Source organism: Otolemur garnettii, unplaced genomic scaffold (assembly GCF_000181295.1).
Source record: "Otolemur garnettii isolate 467f Iridium unplaced genomic scaffold, OtoGar3 scaffold00257, whole genome shotgun sequence".
In the NCBI taxonomy this organism is placed as follows: Eukaryota; Metazoa; Chordata; class Mammalia; order Primates; family Galagidae; genus Otolemur; species Otolemur garnettii.
The window spans coordinates 693,398-716,853 of NW_003852652.1; the positions used below are offsets into that span (position 1 = coordinate 693,398).

The window sequence follows — 23,456 nt, forward strand, 5'->3', positions numbered from 1 at the left end:
ATATAGTTGGAAAGTAAAGACAAATTAGAAATGAAATTTAACATGAGGTTTTAAAAAATTTTAAATAATAATACTTGTTATGTTATTTCCCATATTAGATGCAGAGAACCAGGAATGTAGTGGACAGAATACCACTAACTGCTAACATTATTGACATTTATTGATTTATTCAAAACTCTTTGGTACATGTATTATTTCTCCAGTTGCTCTCCTCACTCCTGTGGAGTGAACACGTTTGTCACTATTATTTTTAACTAATGATGCTCAGATTCTCTGGCTTTGAAAGTTTAAGTGACTTGCCCTCCAGCTAGAAGATTTCAGAGCTGGAATTGGAACTAAAGATGCCTGACAACAGAGGAGGAACCTTTCACTAGCACAGTTCTAACTTGACAGGGTCTCTCTTGAAATGTGGTCTCACTACTGTGCTAGGTGAATAATACATTAGCCGGGTAACAAGTATAACTAAAAATGAGGCAATGGGAAGTTACTGAGTGGTTTCTCAGTGCCAAGCATAATTCCTAGCACTCGATATATATTGTTGTAATTAGCATCCTCTGAAGGAGATACTGTTTATACCCATTTTACAAAGAGCTTTAGGAATGTTAGGTAGCTTGCCTATAATCATGCTGCTTGTATTTTGTGAACTTGGGGTAGTACAGAGTAATGGATTAACATCAATTTAAGAAAGATTTTTATTAGTTTATTGCAAGGATTTCCATAGTTCTTTGTAGTTCAGTATTTTAATCAATGACTAAAATGAATATGGAAAACAAAAGGTGAACAAATTTCAGATGATAACGAAGTTAACAGAATAAACATTACAGGCTAGAACGATATTCAAACAGATTTTTGTGTTGTTTCCTTTTTAAACATAAGCAGTCCATTCACATGTTCAAATATAGTGTAACCATACTAAAAGTCCACTCTAGCTAGCATCTACCAGCAACCACTCTATTGCCCAACCCCACTCACGCTTACTCCACACAGCTGAGAATCACTATACTACTTCCTTGTGACTTTGTCCAAAGTGTCATTTTAGCAGAATTGAAGATATATATATTCTTTTCCCCTTTTATGATTCAGTGTTTCCCTCAGCAGCAAATCTAAGATACATAGGTATATTTCCCTGTCAGTATCACCTGGAGTTTCCTCATTCTTTCTTATAATTGCATAGTACTGTATTGTGTGGATGTTTAATAATTAAGTCCGTCATAACTAGAGTTATTTCTACTAATGTGGCAGTGAATAATCTTGTATAGTATGTGTGTCATTGTTTAAATTTATATTTCATTTACATATAGTAAAATTTACTGTTTTTGGCATAAGTTCTGAATTTTGACAAATACATAGGGATGTGTAACCACTGCCACAATCAGGATATCTCCATCACCCCAAAATCCCCTGCTTGTCAGTCCTCCTCGTGTAGCCACTGATGTATTCTCTGTCCTTGTAACGTTCGCTTTTCCAGGATGCCTGGGTGTTGAAGCCCGTGGGATGTCTTCTTTCACTTTGCATAATGCATTTGAGATGCCGCAGTGTTGCTTCCTGCAGTTTACCCCTTTTGGCATTCTATTGTATGCGTGCACTGCCGTGTTTTATTCCATTCCTTTTAGGTCATTTGAGTTGTTTCAGAGCTACTATAAGCTTTCACACACAGATTGCCATACTATTTCTTTAAAAAGCAGCCTTGTTGATGTATCATTTACATACCATAAGATTCATGCATTTAAAGTATAAAATTTGATAATTTTTAGTAAATTCACAGCACTGTGCAACCATCACTACAATCTGTTCTACATTTTCATCACACCAAAAAGTAACTTTGTGCCCATTTATAGTTAATGCTTACTTGCATCCCAGGTCCCAGGGATACCACTCCTCTATTTTGCCTCCATAGGTTTGCTTTTTCTGGGAATTTCATATATAAGTAGAATTACACTATATGTGGTCTTTGGCATCTGGCTTTTTATTTAGCATACTTTTTTTGAGTTTCATCCATAATGTACCAAAATTTCCTTCCTTTTTGTTGCTGAGTAATATTCCATTAGGATTTATCATACTTTGTTAATTCATTAGTTGATGGGCATTTAAATTGTTTACAGTTATTGGTGGTTGTTTTGAATAATGCTGCCATGCGCGTTTGCCTACATGTCTTTGTGTGGACATATGTTGTTATTTCTCTTGGGTGACTATCTAGGAATGGAATAGCTGGATCATATGGTAAATTATGTTTAACACTTTAAGGAAATGCCAAACTGTTTTCCAAAGTAGCTATCATTTTATGTTCTCACGAGTGCTGTGTGGTGGTTTCCATTTCTCTACCTCCTTGGCAACATTGTTTTTGTTGTCTTTTTTAGAATAGTCATTCTGATGGGTATGAAGTGGTATCTCATTTGGTTTTAATTGCCTTTTCCTAATAAGTGATGATATTGAGTATCTTTTTATATGCTTATTAGGCATTTCTTCTTTATTAAAACGTTTATTCAAATCTTTTGCACATTTAAAACAATTTTTTTTAAATCTTTATGTTATTAAGTTGTCAGAGTGCTTTATATTCTGAATGCAAGTCCTTATCCAATATATTATTTGCAGAATGCCACAGAATCCCTCATTCACTAATTTTGTCTCAAGTCAGCGGTTCTCAACCTGTGGGTTGTGACCCCTTTGTAACAGTGAAAATACACCACGGCATTTGGAAGGTTGAGAACCACTGTTATGTAAACACTTCTCCATTTGTTATATGCCTTTTATTCATTTCTGGAGTTCAGAAACTTGTTTTTGACAAGTTTGCTCTTATTTTATCACTACGTTTGGGGAGAGGATTTTTTTTTTTTTTTTTAGACAGAGTCTCACTATTTTGCCCTGGGTAGAGTGCTGTGATGTCATAGCTCACAGCAACCTCAAACTCTTGGGCTTAAGTGATTCTCTTGCCTCAGCCTCCAAAATAGCTGGGACTACAGGCACTCGCCACACCACCCAGCTAAGTTTTGGTTATAGTTGTCATTGTTCTTTGGCAGGCCCAGGTTGGATTCAAACCCACCAGCTCTGGTATATGTGGCTGGCACCGTAATCACTGTGCTACAGGTGCCAAGCCAGGGGAGAGGATTTTCTACTGTTCTGAAAATTCTACCTGCAATTTCATTTTGAACATAAAGATTCTCAAAACATATAGTACTGGGTCAAAGGGCTAATGCATTTATAATTTCTAATTTGCTAATAGTTGTTAGCAATTTTTTCACCGTAATGGTTGTACCAATTCATATTCCTCTAATGTATGGGGATATGATCTAGCCTAGCCAATGGCATGTATTATTAAAATTTTGGAAATTTGTCAATACTGTATAAGTGAAAATTCACTTTGATTATAGAAACCACTATACAATAGCTACCTGTATTCTTGTATTTAATCTTACAGTAATCCTGTGACCTCAGTTTATCCATGAGGAACTAAACTTGATTGAGGTTATGCATCCTGCTCATGTTCATGTAGCTTATTGATGGTGCTAGGTTTGGTCCCCATGTTTTTTAACTCTAAAACCTAAACTCTGAACTGATATTCTCTAGTGTGCCATCTCTGTTGTGGAACATGATTTTATTCAAAATTGATATAATATAAATTCAAATCAAATTAATAAAAGCCTTGCCTTGTAAGTGAGGTAATTGCAGTTTCTAAACTGTTCATATAAATCCTAGTTGGAAGATTGGATCCAGTCCTCCATAATTAAGACAATGTAGACAAATGGCTTTTTAGCTGATTTAGGATAGTGTGACCAGAATGGTGAACAGGTACAGCAGTTCATGAATGTGAATTGGCAGTGGTTGCTTAGCATAAGCAACCTAAGGAAAAAGTAAGTAAACAAATTAGACTTCATCAAAATTAAAAATTTTGTGTGTCAAAGCACATTTTCAAGAAGGTGAAAAATTAACCCACAGAATGGGAGGAAATATGTGTGAATATATAAGGATCTAATATCTGTTATATATATTTATATTAATATCTATTATATATTTATATAATTTACTTTTATATATAGAGAAAAAACTGTTCTAATTTTAAAATGGGAATTTCTCAAGATAAATGGTTTGTAAGCACATGAAAAATTAGTTAACATAATTTAGTCATTAGGGAAATGCAGATCAAAACTACAGTGAGATACCACTTCACAGTCACTAGGATAGTTATAATTTAAAAAATTTAACAATAAGTTGTGGAGCATTTGGTACCCTCACATCTTGCTAGTGGTAAAACGGTATAGCCCCTGTGTAAACAGCAGTTGGACATTTTCTCAAGTGGTGATGCACAGAGTTACCATATGACCCAGTCATCCCTCATGTATATATATACTTAAGAGAACTGAAAACATGTATTGAGACAAAATCTGTGCACTGATGGTTTTAGCAGCATTATTCATAGTAGCCAAAACAGTACAGAGTCCATGATCTCATGAATGGATAAAGAAAATGTGGTAAATGCATATGAAAAAATATTATTTAACCATAAAAAAGAATGAAAGACTGATACTTAGTACAACAGATAAAGCTTGAAAATCTTGTATTAAATAGGTTACACACAATAGGCCACATATTCTATGATTCTGTTTCTGTGAGATGTTTTGAATAGACAAATCTATAGAGACAAAATGTAGATTAGTGGTTGTAGGAGGGTATAGGAGGTTAAGAAGTGACTGCTGTGTTGATGGGCATAGGATTTCTTTTAGATATGATGAAAAAGTTCTGGAATTAGATAGTGATGGTGGCACACCTTATGAATATACTAAAATCCACTGACTTGTACACTTTAAAATGGTTAATTTTATAGCATGTGATTTCTATCTCAAAAGACTGTCTTATCCATAACTATAGTACAATTAATAAAATTTTCACACCTGATTAAAATGGCTGTTCTGTACATCAAAATGTGATTATTGCAGAAAACACATAAGGATTTTGCAAAACTTTAATAAAATCAGAATATATTACCTTCTGTTTAACCTGCTAATGTGCTCTTATAAAACTCTGAAGATTTAGTATCTACTCTGAGCTATTGTCTCAGAGTACAACATTAACACATTTTTTAAGAAGTTAAACACTAATGAAATAATTCCTAAGTTGTAACTCGTATTAACAGACTCCAGAAAACTTTAAAGTTTCCTAAACTTTCCAGTTTTCTAGGCTTGGCGCCCATAGCACGGTGGTTACGGCGCTGGCCACATACACTGAGGCTGGCAGGTTCGAACCTGGCCCAGGCCTGCTAAACAACAATGACGACTGCAACAACAAAAAACATAGCCAGGTGTTGTGTCAGGCACGTGTAGTCCCAGCTACTTGGGAGGCTGAGGCAAGAGAATAGCTTAAGCCCAAGAGTTTGAGGTTGCTGTGAGCTGTGACACTAAGGCACACTACCGAGGGCAACATAATGAGACTCTGTCTCAAAATAAAGAAAGAAAGAAAGAAAGACCCAGGTTTCTAATTTGAGATTCCCTTGGTATTAGTGAATTCTTTAAAACGTCTTGTGGTAGAACCGCTCTTCTCCACCCTCTACTTGGCTAGCTTTCTGGATTACCAGCCTCTCCATTCCCTTTGTCCCAGGACAGGCTGAATGATTATTTGCCCAGGAGGTGATGCTCCAGGTGGTGTTCTCACTAATTGAGTTGTATGCCAACCAAAAGCCAGCTGTGTTTGTTCCTAAATATGTTTATGCCATTAGTAGTAATTTAACAAGATACTGTGTAAATGGATAAAATATGAACACAAAAAGCAAATGTTTAGGAATGCAATGGCATGATCCTTAAATAATACTGTTGAATCAGATGTGAGAGAGAAACTTAAAGAGTGGGGTTAAAATTTGTAAAGAACGTTGATTCAGGACTGGGCTTGGTGGCTCATGCCTGTAATCCCAGCACTTGGGAGGCCGAAGTGGGTGGATTGCCTGAGCTCACAGGTGTGAGACCTCATCTCTAAAAAGACAGCATTATGGCTGACACCTGTAGTCCCAGCTACTCGGGAGACTGAGGCAAGCCCAAGAGTTTGAGGTTGCTGTGAGCCGTGACGCCATGGCAATCTACTGAAGGTGACAAAGTGAGACTCTTATCTCAAAAAAAAAAAAATAGTTGATGTATTCTGTAATCAAAATCCTTTCAATTTTTCTTCCACTTTAAAGAAACAAGAGCTAGAAATTGTAGATAGCCGTGATTTATGCCATAGAGCCTACACATAAACAGTGCGATAAGAGGTGGCCTTGACCCTGTATCAGAAGGCTGGCAGATGAACTGATATTTATTCATTCTGACTTTGAAAATAAAGTTTTTAAGGATTTATGTATATCATTTTTAGTGACTCCTCTTTTAACTGAATCTTTCAATTTACCAACTAAATGGTATGGTTAGTTAGGGTTTCTTATTCTTGATAATTAAGTACTAAATAACTGAATTACAAGTTAGGGGACTGATGGTCTCAGTAATACTGCTTACTAGTCAGGATATCTTGGACATGTAAATTAGAGTTCACTTTCTCCCCCATATATTTTAAATTTAAATTTAAATTCTTTTAATTCCCAATATCAAATAATAAGCTAACAAATAAAGAAACTTCCTTCCTTTTAGTCGCTCCTTCTCTTTTCCTTTTCTACCTTCCTGTTTCTCTCCCTGCCATAGACAGTTTAGAAATCGGAAGAGTACAATGTATTTTTTTATCTGTTAAATAAAACATTTGTTTATTCTTTTTAAATATTTACTTCTTACCATTTAAATCAAATGCTAATGTGGTTCTAACAAAATTAGAGTTTGTTTTTAACCCAGTATTTGCTAAGTATGGAAATCATAACAGCTTAAAATTAATCCTCTAATCAATTCTTATTTTCTGAGACTCATTCATTATGAATAAACTTAGAAAACACAGTTGTTCAAGCTAAAAAGACTTGGGTTTTAGCCATTTTAGTTGGAGAACAAATAACATTTTCTAATTCTTTTATGTCTTTTTATGTAGTAAAAGCCACATGTGTTTTAAACTTTTGCTAATTCAACTTTTATTTATAAATGGATAGTAACATTTCTGAAACACTGTTTACTTTAGTAGTACTTATTAAGAATGCATCATTTTGGAGGGTAAATAGTTTGCTCTGTGCTAACTTTATTTAAAACTTACGCAGTAATCATCACATTGGCATCTTCAGAACTTTAGAGCCACTTCCAGCACAGCAGAAGTATTATATAACTTTTTCTATACAGTGTATTGTCATTATTTATTGTACATTTTTATCATGTACTTAATGGCTACCCATTAAAAAAATAATGGCTACAAATAAAAATCCTACTTCAAAGTTGCTTATTTGAAAGAATTGTAACCTAGTGTCAAAAAGATGTCCTGTTTATATGTAGCACATCTAGGCTATAGATATCATTTTCTTTCTGTCTGAAATTTAATTCCAGTCACACGTTCAGCATTTTACTAAAATGGAACAAGGTGAGAGTTTCCTTCATCTGCCATGAAGCTCTTGTTAAGCACTGAAATGTTGTAACTGCCTATGTGACAAAGTCTTGACTTCTTAAGAACAGGGAAAATAAGGATCGTGATTGATTATTGATCATGATTGATTCATTGTTGAAATCCCAGTGTCTAGCACGGTGCCTGTCACATGGGCCATCACTATTGATGTAGGCTTTGTACCAGTGGATCTCTTCCCTAGAGCCTTCTTCCCTAGAGCCTCCTCTTCCCCCAGCAACTTCTGTTTCTCCCTCATTTGTTCCAATTTATTTGCATTTTGGCACATATGTGTCATGTTATTGTGAAAGGAATATGGGTCCTTAAGTTGGAAACCTGGCTTTGATGCTAGTCTCTCAAGTTTGTTTAATCTTTTCAAGCTTTGGTTTTCTCATCTATAACATGGGAATAATGATAATCAACAGAGGGGTCATTAGGGCAGAATCAGGGGAAACCTAGATTAGATATAGTACCAAGCTGAGTAAATATTCTTCATTGTTCTTTTCAGTTGTCATTCCCTTTTTTTAAATTAGGAAACTGGGTCTCAGGTAGGTAAGGTAGCTCACACCTGTAATCCTAGCACTTTGGGAGGCCAAGTTGAAAGGATCACTTGAGACCAGGAGTTTGAGACCAGCCTGGGCATTGTCCAGACACTCCCATGTCTCTACAAAAAGTAGAAAAATTACCCAGGTGTGGTGGTGCATGCCTATAGTCCCAGCTGCTGGGGAGGCTTAGGCAGGAGGCGTGCATGCCCAGGAGTTGGAGGTTACAGTGAAGTATGTGCTTCAGCCTAGGGAGCAGAACAAGACCCTATCTCAAAAAACAAACAAAAAAAAGGGCTCTGTGCCTATAGCTCAGTGGCTGGGACTGGTGGGTTCAAACCCAGCCCGGGTCTGCTAAAGAACGACGACAACAACAACAAAAAAATAGCCAGGTGTTGTGGTGGGTGCCTGTAGTTCCAGCTACTTGGAAGGCTAACCCAAGAGAATCCCTTAAGCCCAACAGTTTGAGGTTGCTGTGAGCTGTGATGCCATAACACTACTGAGGACAACATAGTGAAACTCTGTCTTAAGAAATAAGAAGGTAGCTGGGTGTCTAAGAGGTTAAATGATTGGTTTGCCTGGCCTGGGATCCGATAATGCTCTCTCTGGCCACCATTTTTGCAGTTCCTGCCTTGAGGGCCTGCAGTTTCTCAAAGTGGCCACTGCTTATCTGTCCCTCACTATTCATCTTTGCCTGTGTATTAATGCTACCTTAACAACTGCCCAAATCTGGAAAACTCAACTACTTTCAACTCTTTTCTTTTTTTCTTCCTTTTTTTTTAAAGGCAGGTCTTGAACTCCTGACCTCTTAGTGTGTTGAGATTGCAGTCGCAAGCCACTGTAGTGGCCCACTCTGAATTCTTTAATCCCCTTTACCTGTCAGATGGGCCAGTCTTGAGCTTTTCTGTTTTCCTCTTAGTGCAGTCACGCACTGTGTGGTGACGTTCCAGTCGGTGTGGACTGCATATATGATGGTGATTCTGTAAGATTGTAGATAACACTGTATGTTTGTTTCTTCATTTAGATATATTTTTAGAGACACAGATATTGTTGTATTACCTTTGCCTGCAGTGTTGGGTGCAGTAACAACATCCTGTGCAGCTTTGTAGCCTAGGGGAAACAGGCCATGCCGTCCAGGTTTTTGCAAATACACTTTATGATGTTTGCATGACAGAACTGTCTAACAGCTCACTTCTCAGAATGCATCCCTGTCTATAAGCATCACCATATTTGAATTTATTCTTTTTTCTGTATTTCCACTTAGTTCCTCAGCATTTTAGTATGAGAGTTTATCAGTAACTCTGCTAAAGTTACCTTTGTAAATTACAAATCTGATCATATCACAGTTTTTTACAGTTCACATTCCTCTGCAGGAATGTGCTTCACCCCCAGCCTCATCTTCTGCCAGTCTGTGTCCTGCCTCTCTGTGTGGCCCCATCATACTTCTGCTGTAGGTGATCTCTGTGCTGCTTTCCTTTTACTAAGGAGAAAAACTGTGCCTCGCAAACTCCTACTCATCCTCGAAGACTTTTCTAACTCACCCAAATACAATTAGGCATTCATTCTTTCTGTTCCTGTAACCCCATATACGTACTTTTATTTTACTGTTTTTCACATACACTGTAATAATTTGTTTCTGGTTTCTCTTCCTAGTCATTGGGCAAATGATTAATCTCTAGAAAATAGGGGTTCCACCAGATTAGTGATTCTCAACACAATAGAGTCACTCTGTCCGAGAGTACTTCTCGCAGAGTCTCTAAAGATTCCTCCTTCTTTGCCTCATCTATAACAGATTATTTTTTAAAACCTCCCCAATGATTATCATTTTGTGAGGTGAGTTGAGAAGCACTTATACTAGACATTGGTTCTAAGATACCTACCTTTCGGCTAAAATACCTCTGTTATTCTGTGAACTTACGTAGCCTTTTAAAATAGATTGAAGTAGTAAACTAAGAACTGAATTAGAAAAAGTGGGAATTAAAACACTTTTTTTGGTTTTTTTTTGAGATAGTCTCACTGTGTCACCCTTTGTAGAGTGCTGTTGTGTCATAGCTCACAGCAACCTCAAACTCTTGGACTTAAGCAATTCTCTTGCCTCAGCTTCCCAAGTAGCTGGGACTACAGGCACTTGCCACAATGCTCAGCTATTTTTTGTTGCAACTGTCATTGTTGTTTAGCTGTCCCAGGCCGTGTTGGAACCCGCCACCCTCAGTTTATGTGGCTGGCACTGTAACCACTGTGCTACAGGCACTAAGCCAGGAATTAAAACACTTTTCATGATAAGAATTAATAAAAATTTTATGTTCTGGTAGTAAAATAATTATTTGTGGTAGAAACATAATTTTAGAACTCCGGTTCTAAACTCTTAGTCTAACTGCTAAGACTGAACATGGACAGATTAGATAAAGGATTCCTCTCTATAGTTCATTTTCTTCACCAAGTATAAAATTGGGAGGTAAATTTTATTCATATGAAAACATAGATTTGATAATAATTCTTGATACCCTTAGGAAATTTCATTTAGAAGAGAATAAGAATAGAATATATTGTTAAGAAAATGTTTTTATATATACAGTTGGTGTCATTCTGTTGTTAAACTAGTAAAATTTGAACTTTAACATCAGATATTTAATAAATTGCCACCAGGAACTTTAGGGGAAGAATAGATAACATAAAGTAACCCAGTATTACTATTATTAACTTACCTAATCAAATGACACAAAGTTCTGTCCCTGAAAAGTGCATTGGACCCCAAATTTTCAACCTTTGATTACAGGACTTGAATACCTTTCTAATTACTCTGTGTGGTTAAATGTCTTTGAACTTCTTGATACAAGTTTGGTGTTTTATCTTGTTTGAATTTTTTTTTTCTTTTTTAAAGTGATGTTTATTTCCTCCAACCTTGTTTATATCTTGTTTAAGCTTAAGGCCACGCAGTGGTTGTTCCGACCCATTCAGTGGCCTGAGCAGTGGGAGCTGCAGACCAGTCTCCATGACAGGGTGGGAGCTCCAGTCTTAGTGGGGATCTGCTGAGTAGGCACAGAGGATGCCTGTAGCCTTCTGACCAGTCTGTAACCTCTGGTTGAGTAGCAGTAAACTCAGGAGCTGGAGCAGTCCCCTCACCCTGAAATTCCTCCTTGGTCACAGCTCTCTCAGCAGCAGCCTGCTCTTCCTTTTCAATCTCTTCAGGATCTCTGTAGAAATAGAAATCAGGCATGACCTCTCACGATGTTCCTGGGAGAGGGTGCCACGCATGCGGAGGGCTTCCCGGGCCAGCATCCACCACCTCAGACCTACTGAGTGAGCTCCCTTGTTGTTGCCTGGGATGGCGAGGTCCACATAACGCAGAGGAGAATCTGTGTGACACAGAGCAATGGTAGGCAGCTTGACATAAGACGCCTCTGTGAGAGGCTGGTGGTCAGCCCTGGGATCAGTAACCAGTAGAAGACATGGCTCCTGGAAGGCTGCCTGGATTGGTTAGTGAAGGTTCTGGGAGTGAAGCGGCCAGCACTAGGAGTGACTCCAGTGGCAGCAGCAAACTCCAGCACAGCTCACTGGCCAGTATTCCTGGAGGATGTGACACTGACATCAGCAGGGTTTTCAATGGCAACAATGGCCTGAACAGCAGCAGAAGCTTCTCCCAGGTCCTCTTCAGATTTATGACGTAGATGCTGTCACTTTTCCCTTTGTAGATGTCCTGTTCCATTTAGAAGTCAAGGTTGCTGCCACCTCAGTGGGTTCCTGCTGCAAGGAATTTGAGGACATCCTCCTCCTTCATTTGCAGAACATGAAGGGCTCTGGACATTGTGAAAATTTCCTTTTAAGTTATGGTGGGAATCCAGAACAACACCGTATGGGCCCTCCCTGAGCAGCACAGAAAGCTGTCTTGTTTGAATTTGGAAATATATTTTTATTCAGTGTTATACAGATGTTTTCCAATGTATGTAATTCAGGGGAGTTTAAAGGGAGAAAACAACTGTTTTGCTATTGCTAAATATTTTTTGTTGAGTATATTTGGATAATCTACCTGCTTCCATTTGACTGATTATATATTAAATTTCTGGAGTTTGACATTGATGTTCTTTGAGCTCCTTTGTTAGTTAGCATTTCTTTTATATAACAGTGATGATATACCATTTTATTTACTAGTATTTCATATAAGTTAGTCCTTACTAACAATAAGGTACAGTGGAAAAGTAATTTGCTTTGGATTTACACTCAGTTCAAAACAAAATGTTAGTACCAATTTGGGAATCGCCTTAGCCCAATAGCCTTAGCATCTTTTAAAATATAAGATCATTATTATTGATATTATCTTGACTCTATTCAGAAAAAAAAAAGAATAGATGAAAAATGAAATTGTAATGCCTCTCGGGTTTTTTCCTCATATTTTTTCCCCATTTCTCTGGTATAGTATCTGATAATAAAATAGTTTGTTTTTTGAGAGCAGAAGTCATATCCTAGGTTGATCTTACTAGTATTATGCTGTGGTTTTACTTAGTGCTGGATAAATGTTGGATTTGTTTCAGCTTGGAATGAAGTTATTATTGGGATTTGTAAGATATTAACTGTTTATTCCATCAGTTCTAGATAAATTAATATTTTATCACAGTTGTCTAAAGGTAAATGACTGTTTTATTTCATCACTAAATTATGACCCAATGAAAAAAATCCATTCTGTTGCCATTTCCTTAGCATCTCAGTTAGTGACTACCAGTGGGTTTTTTTTTATCTTTGATGTTGAATTTCATTTTCAAAAGAAAATTATCAAGTAGTTAAGTAGATTATAAGATGACAGCTCATAAAATTTCAGAATAGGTATAGTTTATACTCCCTCAAAACTATTCATAAATATTAAGTTCAAAAAATTTTAAAACTTATTCTTTTCCCTTTGCTACATTGTGTGCAGATTTCCTTTGCTTATAATTTTCTTAATTTGAAGGGGTGTGTGGGAGTTTAAGGTGAGCATAATGTCAAGGTATAAAAGGTTGAAAAAAATTTTTCAACATGAAGAACAGGTAATACTGCATGAAAACATTTTAAAATCAATGTTTAAAGGATCTTCTAAATCATTAGCAGTGATGTTCAGAATTTGTGTATGTTTGCCATTTTTAAGGGCATTATAGTGTTCATATCTTAGAATTACATTGGTATGAACACATTTTATCTTGTATGGATAAATAATTTGAAATAAAAATTCATAGTTTTGAAAAAAAATCTAGGAGTCATGTTTCAATATTCCTTAGTGAAATAAGTAATTTTACATGCAAATTTACCTAATACATCTTTTTTAAAGTTTAGTTTTTATGATATTAATATGATCATTATAGGTTTCTTAAGATTCTTGTTTGCATGGCCTTTTTCTGTTCATTTACTTACACCCTATTTGCATCTTCCTATTTAAAGTATGTCACTTGTAAGCATACAATCTTAGACGTTTTAAAATCCATTCAGTCAATCTATGTCTTTTAATTGAAGTGTTTAGTCCATTTACATTTAATGTAATTATTGATTTGGTTGGATTTAGGTCTGTTATTTTACTATTTCTTTTTTATTCATTCTGTCTCTTCTTTCTCTACTTTTCCTTCTTTGGGGTTAATTGAATATTTTTAGAATGCCATTTGGATGTCCCCAGTGTTTCAGCTAAAATTTTCTATGGCATTTTAATGGTTGTTTTAGAAATACAATATACAACATTAACTTGCCAATCTACTTAAAGTTAAAATTATACTACTTCCTTATGGTATATAGAAATGTAAAAATGTTGAATACATTTGTCCCCCTCATCCTTTATACTATAATTGTCATATGGGGGCGCCATAAAGTTCGTGTGCAATTTAAAGTTGCACACTATTTTATTTTTATTTTATTTTATTTTTATTAAATGATAGCTGTATACATTAATGCAAACATGGGGTACAGTGTAGTGTTTTCATATACATGCACACTATTTTAAATTGCACACGAACTTTATGATCACTCTGTATATTACATTTATATATGGCTTAAACCCCACATGCTTTGAATAATAATAGCAAAGAAATTAAGAAAAAAGAACCAGTCTGTAGTTTTTATCTGATGCTGTTTGTTTTTAAGATCTAAGTTTTTATCTGGTGTCATTTCATTTTAGCCTGAATAAATTCTGTAAGAATTTCTTATATAATGTATCTGCTGGTGACAATTTTGCATTTGATATTAAAGAGTATTTCCATTGGATGTGGAATTCTGGTTGACATTTGTAGAGATTCTAGGTTCTGTTAGTTTCCCTCTTAAGAGTGTTGTCTTATTTTAGCAGGCAGTTAACTTTGCTGAACTTACTTTTGCAAACTCCATCTTTCCAGGGTAGGCAGCCTCTGAAGTCTTGTTTCACTTCTTTGCCTTATCTGGGCTGCTTGGAGTTTCTGCCCTGCACCCGAATAGTTTAAATTAGCCAAAGACTTACAGCAGAGTTTATACAGAGAATTTAGGGATTCATCGTTTGCAACTTACTCTTTTGGGGAATTAGATTGTCTAGAACTAGATCCACGTATGTGTGGTCTGTTAACTTTCAACAAAGGTGTGCAAAGTTATTTTAGTAGAGAAGATAATCTTTTCAACAAATGGTGCTGGGACAATCAGATATCCATATTAAAAAAACAACAACTTTTTTCCTTTTATTAAGTCATATATGCATCTGATCAAACTAAAAAGCTTTTGTACTGCTAAGAATACAGTAAAAAACTTTTAAAAAATAAAAAGGAACTTTGATTTATGTCTCACTTTATATACAAAAAACTCAAAATGGATGATAGACTTAAATGTAAAACATAAAACTCTATCTGGAAGAAAACATAGGGATAATCTTTGCGACCTTGAACTAATCAAAGATTTATTAGCTACTGTGACAAAACATGATCTATAAAGTTGCACTTTATCAAATTAAAAACATCTACCCTTCACAAAACACTATTAAGAACATTAAAAAGATAAGCCATAGTCTGAAATTAAATATTTGCAACTCGCATATCTGATAAAGCTCTTGTATCCAGAATATACGTATTTTTAAAAATTCTCCCAAAACTTAATAACAAGAAAGCCACTTAATTTTTTAAAATGAACAAAAGATTTGATCAAATACTTAGCCAGTGATGATATAGGGTTAGTAAATTGAAAGATGCTCAACTTCCTAAGTCATCAGGCAAATGCAAATTAAAATCACAATGAAATACTACTAATTGCCCATTAAAATGACTAAAATAAAAAAGACTGACTATATGGAGTATAAGTGTGGTGAGGATGTGGAACAGTTGGAATCCTCATACCCTGCTGGTAAGAATGCCAAATGATACAGCCACTTTGGAAAATACTGTGTCAGTTTCTTAAAAATTGCCATATGATTTGGCCATTTGACTCCTAGGTATTTATTCAAAAGAATGAAAGCATATATCCATAAAAATACTTGTGCAGTAATATTCATAGCATCTTTATTATTAATAGTAAGTGGATGGATGAACAATGTATGGAATACTACTAAATAGGCAGCACATTTACAAATGGGTTGTCACAATATCATGGACCCACCATCCTTTTAGCTTCCAGTATCAGTTTCTTTCTTCTACTATTTAGCCCCTTAGCTTAAGGTGACCAGATTTTAACATTGGTAAAGTGGGACACCATTATTGGGGGGGCGGGGCGGGGCGCCTGGGAGGCGGGGCCTGACAACAATGCAAACTTTGATAAGTAGTTTTCCATAATCAGTTCTCAACAATTATTTGTTATTATTAAAGTTTAACATTGTACAATGAACAAAAATAATATAAAACACATATCCTGGCAAAATAGCCACATGGCAGCTGAAAACCGTATATTCCTGTTCACCCCTGTTCCCTAGCTTATCGTGCATTCTTTCCAAAAATTGGGGCTTTTTAAAAGCACCACAAGACACAGGACAAATTGTTAAAAATTGGGACTGTCCCACCAAAAGTGGGACATCTGGTCACTTTACCGGGGGGGGGGGTGCTACCTGTTTGTTCCAGATAGTTTGGCTCCTTCTGAGCTAATTGTCCTTGCCTAGAAGCAAGGGAGGGAGCCAGTCTCCTTCTGATACCTTGCCCAGGAGGGAAGTAGGGAGTTTACATTAGCCTTTTCATTTCCAAATGAAGTTACATTAACCTTTTCATTCCCAAATGGAGATACATTAACCTTTTCAGCAGCCGAAAACGTATATTCCCTTCCCATTCTCCCGCTGTTCCCTAGCTTGTCATGCATTCTTTCCAAAAATCGGAACTTTTTAAAAACACCGTGGGACACAGGACAAATTGTTAAAAAGCGGGACGTCTGGTCACCTTATCTTAGCTGGTATTGTATATTTAGTGTTTTTGTTGTGTCCTTGATACTTCTGTTGCCGATTTCTGTATTAGTCCAAATGGGCCAGGTTATGCTGTGGTCATTTCAAGTCTCAGTGGCTTAAAATATAAGATTTGTTTCTTTGTCATGCGCTATGTGTCCATTGTGGGTTAGCTAACAGTTCTGTCTGAGTCGCAGGCTGGTATTTCATTATCTGAAACATTGCTGGTGAATACTGACTAAAGTTGCTTGATACGTAAGAGTTAAGATGAATTTTCAAGCCAGAGTACTTTATTTTCATCAACATTAGTTGACATTAAAATCTTTACCTAATGGCACCAGTGACTATAACTTTCTTTAATCCATTGTATAAAAAATTATACAAAGTATCTTTGAACTTTTGTTTACCTTGTAAGTGCTTTCTTAGGTCATAAATATGTAATATTTCTGTGTGTTGGACAAGGAAACTGAGGTCCAGAGAGGGTAATGGATTGCTAATGGCCACATGATGGTAAAACTAGACTAGAACCCAGGATTCCCAATAGTTTTGTGCAGATTGGAGAAAAGTAAATGTATTAATACTGTCTATTTACACATTCTTTCTTTTGGCAGTGTCTTCAGGCCACATTTGAGAGGTGTCTCATACTCCCTGTTACCAGTGGCTGGAACACAATGGATCACACAGGGATGGTAGACACAGAAGATGAAGTGGGACCTTTAGCCCATCTTGCTCCAAGTCCTCAGAGTGAGGCTGTGGCTCATGAATTCCAGGAACTTTCCTTGCAGCCCACTCAGCACTTACCCCCTCTGAACGAAAGGAAGAATGGTGAGTTCTTCAACACTTGCAGTGGGAACTTTGATTTAAAGATTTATCCTCTTTGTGTAATAACTTTGTGGTCAGTTACCTTCAGCAGGCTGTCATGGAGGAGAACCTCGTCAAGGTACTAGGTCGTTTTGATTAATGGAATTTTACTCTTCATCCAGTTCTTTCATTATTTTCTAGTAAGTATCTTTAATAGCAACATTACCTTTGAAAAGTTGTAGATCCGGTCATTTCAGCACAAGCAGAAGCTTGTTGCTGGAGTGGCACTGGAAAGTAGTTTTCTGTGCTGGGGAGGACGTGGGCACGATGGTGTTCTCCTTCCACTCTGTCCACCTCTTCTGTGTTTTTTTCACCTTTATTTCAGAACTAACAAAGTTTAAGCTGTCTTAGTGATCACTAAGAAGGCAAGAGCTTCTTATTTTTGTGTGTGTTATGTTAATGAATTTAGGATATGAACATATTCTTAGGCTTTGGCTGGCTCATCCTTGTCTACAAAATATTTTCTGTTCCAGAAGTTTTCACTGGTCACTGAGGCATCCCAGAGGTGCCAGAAAACAGAATTATCAGTTTTCAACATAGATGAATAGAGATACATGTTATATACTTACTTTTAATACTTAAAACTTATGCTAACAAATACAAAGTAATGTTAACATTTATAAACCTGCACATATGTATTAAAATGGCAGAATGAAAAATTTTAACTGAAATTGCTGTACTTTCTACAGTTCTTGAGTCCTACATTCACAATTTTTTTTTTTAAGTTTTAAAAGCCAGAAAAAAAATTAGACCATTTCCCTACAGAATGCTTCTTTTCACTGTTTTTTTTTTTTGGGGGGCGGGGGTTTCTGAGTGTTTTCTAATCTTCTGATTATTGGCATTATTTTAGTTAGGAAAATGGATAAAAGACAATAGTGCATTTACCACTATTCTTAGACCTTAATACTTATCTTTGGTGTGTACCTGTTCTCCCTTCAAGTTTGATATGTTTTGCTTATTGGTAGGTACAACTCTAGACTATTTGTTTTAAAGTAATCTCTTAGGTAATGTGCTGTTAAAGCCTTAGGAAGCTATGGCTGCCTGGTTGATAATGGCTTTCAAACCTTCCATCAGTTAGGAGCCTAGCTTACCTTAAACAGGGGAGGAGAAAATAGTCACAGTTACTGAAACGTAACTAAATATGATCAGATTTATATAGTATACCTATACTGGCTTAATGTCTAAATTATAGTAGAAAATAAACGTTTAATTGGTATAAAAATCAGAATATATAGTTGCTCACAAGAAGTGATCATCTGGAGCACAGGAGGGACGTATGCAAGGAGAGGCTGTGCACTATTGTCCTGGACTCAGCAGCTCAGCACCCGGCTCTCACAGAAGCCAGGACACATGCCTGGGTGTGAGGTGCGCCCCAGTGGAGAGGAGTCTCCTCCTATAGATATTCAGAGGGTAGATTAAATGGTGACAATTTTAATATATTAGTTTAGTTATGTTTTATGAAACAATGCAATAATAATGAAGAATGGCTTTACTTTTCAGTGTTCATAAAACCATCCTTCTTAAACACTGTACTTGAATCTTTGTGGTCAGTGTTTTTATCATTAATAAACTCCCCTGTGTTTCATCCATCTGTCACTAATTTCATGAAAATATCTGCATTTCTGTCTTTTGTTTGCATTACAATAGTTTTTTTAATATGTACATGATCTAACACTGAAAATTTCAGGTCTGAGTCACAAGTACCATTCACAAAACAGTGGAACTATTTTTCAAAAATACTGTTTTATATTTATTTATTCATGACCTCTACAACATAATCACTTATATTTGATTAGTCATTGGTTGTAACATTTTATAGGTGTTTAGTTTCTATCTTAGAATTTAGCCTTTTCAAACTAGGTGCCTGGGGTTCTTAGTATGGGTGACAAGATAACTTTGCCTATACTGTGTTGAACCCTGGCCATCAGTGACCTCACTCAACTTTAGTACATGGATCTTTGAAGTTGTTTTTCTTTCTTTTTTTGAGTAATTCCATGGAAGTGAACTGTTTAGAGACCAGTTAGTTCTTTTCAATCCTGATGTTTCTCATCTTCCAAATACACCAGTCTTCTAAATGTAGTAATGTTTTATGAATAAAGATTGTATTTGTCAGGGGGAAAAAAAAAAGAATTTAGCCTTTTTAAAAAGCACATAATACCATCACATGGTTAAGGGAGGGTGTCCAGCATTTTTTTTCCTCTGCTGCATATGCTGCATATTGGAAGAACAAGAGTTGTCTTGGGCCACACGTTAAATACACAAACACTAACAACAGTTGATTAGGGAAAAAAAAAACACAAAAACGGTCCCTGCCCTGAATATTTTGGTAATATCTGACACCACAGTTAAGCCAAACAAACAAACAAAAATCTTCACAAAATCAGCATGCAGCCCACAGGGTGGGCACAGGTTTAAACCCCTGGGTGCGTAGTAAAAAGTAGGTCACCTCACAGTCTTGTCTCTTTCCTGCCCAATTACTAGGTACTTTCTGGGATTAACTACTATTACAGATGTCCTTTCTGAGAGAATATTATTTGACTGTTTTCTTAAAAGCAGTTTTTAAATGACTTTGTAGCAACATCCAATACTTAGAATTTTAAGGTTATAACTGAGAGTAATTAATGTATTGATTTTTTTTGCTCTCTTCCTTTTATCTTGATTCTCATTAATATACCTGTATTTCTGTAAACCTAGGAACCAGCTTTGAATGAAGTTGAGTTTTAAGCCAGTGTATTTTTCCCAAGAATACTTTTGTATCCATTATTGAGTAAATAAGAGTGCTTCTCATAATACAAGATGCTGTGTAAAGATTCTGCTTTGAGGTAATTCCCTCTTTGTAGAAGGTGACTTCAAGAAGTTAGAAACCTTACCTTACATTCAGGCATATGCTCTAATTTCATTCAGGCTTGTGATTTATTTGTACATATGTTCCAAGGCATCAAAAGGAATCCTTGTACAGCTATCAGAAATCTTTTGGGGGAATTATTTGGGAGATGTCAGTCAAAGAATATAAAATTTCAGTTAGATAGGAGGAGTAAGATCAAGAAATCTATTGTACAATATGGTAACTACAGTTAATAACAATGTATTATATTCTTGGAAGTTGCTAGGAGAGTAGATTTTAAGTGTTCTTACCGCACAAAAAAGATAAATATGTGAATATGTGTATGTTGATTAACTCACCCTTCAACAGCACACATAACACTTCAGAACATGTTGTATATGATTAACGTATACAGTCTTTGTCACTTTAAAAACAAAGTTAAATTAAAAAAGGAATCTAGTTTTTGGCAATTAAGTCAGCAGAATGTATTCACATTAAGTAATGTGTAGATGAAAGGACCAGGATTTCTGACCTTAACAATTTTTTCACAGTGCATTATTCACTTCTTCAGGTTTTCTTAATGCCATTTTAAAATCAGATTATATGCAAAATGTAGATGTCAGCCTCAAAATTAATAACTACAAAGTATTGTTTAGGTACTATGAAATAAATACAGGGTTTTTTGTTGATGTGTTTTATTGTTATTCTAAGCATTTGAGTTTCATTTACTAGAATTATTTTCTTGTCTGTTGGGAGAAAAATCAATTTGGAGTTAGTGTATAGAAGAATTATATCTAGTCATTCATAAATAAACTTTACAAGAAAAATGAGGTTGACATTTAAGTAATGATTCCAGGATCTTCCCTTATTTTTAATTAATATTTATGTTGGTGATGGAGTAACAACATGCTCCCCTGCTGGAGCAGATTTGAAGATATTTAGTAAAGATGAGGAGCTTTACTCAAGAAGTACCTCAAAAGGGAGGTGACCATTCAGGCAATCAACTTTCCCCAAGAAGTTAGCCCTTCATGAAGGAAATCAGATATACAGAAATATATGACTCTGTCTTTACTAAAACAATATATATATACAGGGACATTGAGCTTTATTTTGACAGTTCATATGTAAATAGATCTATCATCATGTTTCAATATTAACATCCCTTGAGGTGGTCAGTACTGGGAATAAAAAGGAAATCAGTCAAAGTCATAGGTCTTGTAGAGTTTAAATAAGGAAAACTCAAGTGCTTTAAGTTGAATATGGCTTCATAAAAGCAGAGCAAGTCAAAGTGGGTGGAAATAACATCACCAAAACAGCTATAGCTCTCTGCCTGTGCCCACACTCTAAAGCAGTGGTTCTCAACCCGTGGGTCGCAACCCCTTTGTAACAATGAAAATACATCAGTGGCATCAGGAAGGTTGAGAACCATGCTTTAAAGGGACCTGAGAAACAGAGGGCCATTTGCAAAGCTGGGAGTGCAGCCTGAAACTGTGCTGATGGGGAATTTAAGCTTTTAAGTCACTGGCAGTATTATGATAGAGTAAGCAGAGAAGTTAATGCAGGTTTCCATTTTAAAAATCTGTTTGATAGTTTAATAATTTTTCATGTTTCTGAGTCCAAGTGTTTTTAGGGCATATCAGTCATGTTAACATGGCCACAGATATCCCACAAGTCATCTGATTTTACACTATTCTTCCTCTAGTAAAGGCTTTCTCAAACTCTACTGTGAAAGTTAGCTTGTTTTAGGCCTCAGTAAAGAAGAGAGACTTACTCATTCTTCTTATTTTGAACTTTGGTATTTAGTTAACTGCAGTTGTTAAGAATTTAGAGTTGATAGTCCCCTCATGAATTTTTTGTCTGTGTTTTTCCATTCATCAGATTTATCACACTGAACAGCTTTAGGCCATCTCTTTTTCTGTTCTGGAATGATCACTTACAGAAAAAAATAATTTTAATGTTTGTTGCCCATAGAGGACATGAGGTAGCTCTTTGCTTTAGATTCAATATGTGTATTAATATATTTGGAATAGTCAGATGAACTTCGCCTTACCATGGAACCTGACCAAAGAAAACCGCCAGCCTTCCAGTATCGAGAATAAACGGCATTTGTTCGCGGCTGTTCTTCTCTTTGGATTTTACTTTGGAAACTTTTTCCCCTCATTAAATTAACCTTGTGGGCTTACTGTGAGTCCAGGTGTTTGGAAATATCCATCTGTCTTGGACTATACTGAGTTCCTGAGATTGTACATGAGCTGGTATTGCTGAATGGAGATCAGTGAGAGAAAGAGAGGAAATTTCTATTTTTCTCTGGAGCAGACAGCCAGACAGAAAATGCTCATAGTGTCATAAATGGGTAGGAAACAAACAAATGCTAGCTAGCCAAAACAGAACTCTGGGGTTCTTGCTTCCCTTCCCAAAGTGGAGGTAATAGAAATGAATAATTTCCTATAAAATTATCCTGCCATTGGCTTTGCTGTTAACATGTTTAGGGTCCAGAATGTTTGATATAGTTCTTAAAGACATCAGTAAATATTCTGATACATTTAGATAATTTATTTTCCTGCTTTCAGGAGTTAGAGTACTTAGAAAAGAGAAATGTATTCCTTTAATACAGTTTTCTTTCATCAAATTTTTAATGTTTTAAAAATTAGGCTTTAGGAGTTACACTAAATACAAGTATAGCTTAAAACAAACTATAAACCTCCTGACAACTGCAAGTAAGAATCTTATTTGTGACAGCTCTTCTAGTGTTATTTTTTTTTTTTTGGTTCTTGTTCCAATCTCCCGAACCCATCAGAAGGAACAGGAAGCCTTATAAACACTGTAAGAGTGCAGTCCTCTCTTTCATAGTGGCTTTTATCAAGTCCCCTGTGTTTTGTTTCTCAGTGTAAGTAAAGACCTGTAACTCCGTCTGCCTTCTTACTTTCTTATTTGGATCATTTTATTGTTCCTGAGGTTTGAATTGCTTCAGTGCATGGCTGGACGCACCCATGCAGTGTGTGTAGAGGAAGGGAAGGGGGCTGTACATGAACTTACCTTCTCCTGTTTATAGCTAGCAGTCTGACCTCCTGGCCTGGCAGAACGCTGACATGAGTGTCCTTTAGTTATCCTGAGGGTGGACAAGCAGGACTCCAGGGGGAGCACCCTTGAGCTCCCCATATTTTGAGTAATTTTTTTGTCTTTAAGTTATATCCCCTTGTAATTTAGGGGAAATTAACAATTCATGTATTTATTAAAAGTAATATTTAAAACATGTTAATTTTCAGTTTAAACCAGCAGTGAGCCTGCATCATTGGGGCTTAAACTTGTAAAAATTTGAAGCAAACATTTTTTAAGAGTTTTCTAGAATTACATTCTGGGAGGCTGAGGTGGGTGGATTGCCTGAGCGCAGGAATTTGAAAGGAGTCTGAGCAAGAGAAAGACC

The 23,456-nt window shown here is 36.1% G+C and overlaps 1 protein-coding gene and 1 pseudogene across 3 annotated transcripts in view; one reads left to right on the plus strand and one right to left on the minus strand.

The window, feature by feature from the left end:
* MKL2 (MKL1/myocardin like 2) overlaps nt 1-23,456 on the plus strand; it is a 214,557-nt gene that overhangs the window by 59,148 nt on the left and 131,953 nt on the right. For all 3 annotated transcript variants that reach the window (XM_023508554.1, XM_023508553.1, XM_003802728.3), the window contains one exon: nt 16,959-17,172. In XM_023508554.1, coding sequence (XP_023364322.1) covers nt 16,959-17,172 — 214 coding nt within the window. The remainder of the gene's footprint in view (nt 1-16,958; nt 17,173-23,456) is intronic.
* LOC100945747 lies at nt 10,945-11,918 on the minus strand (annotated as a pseudogene).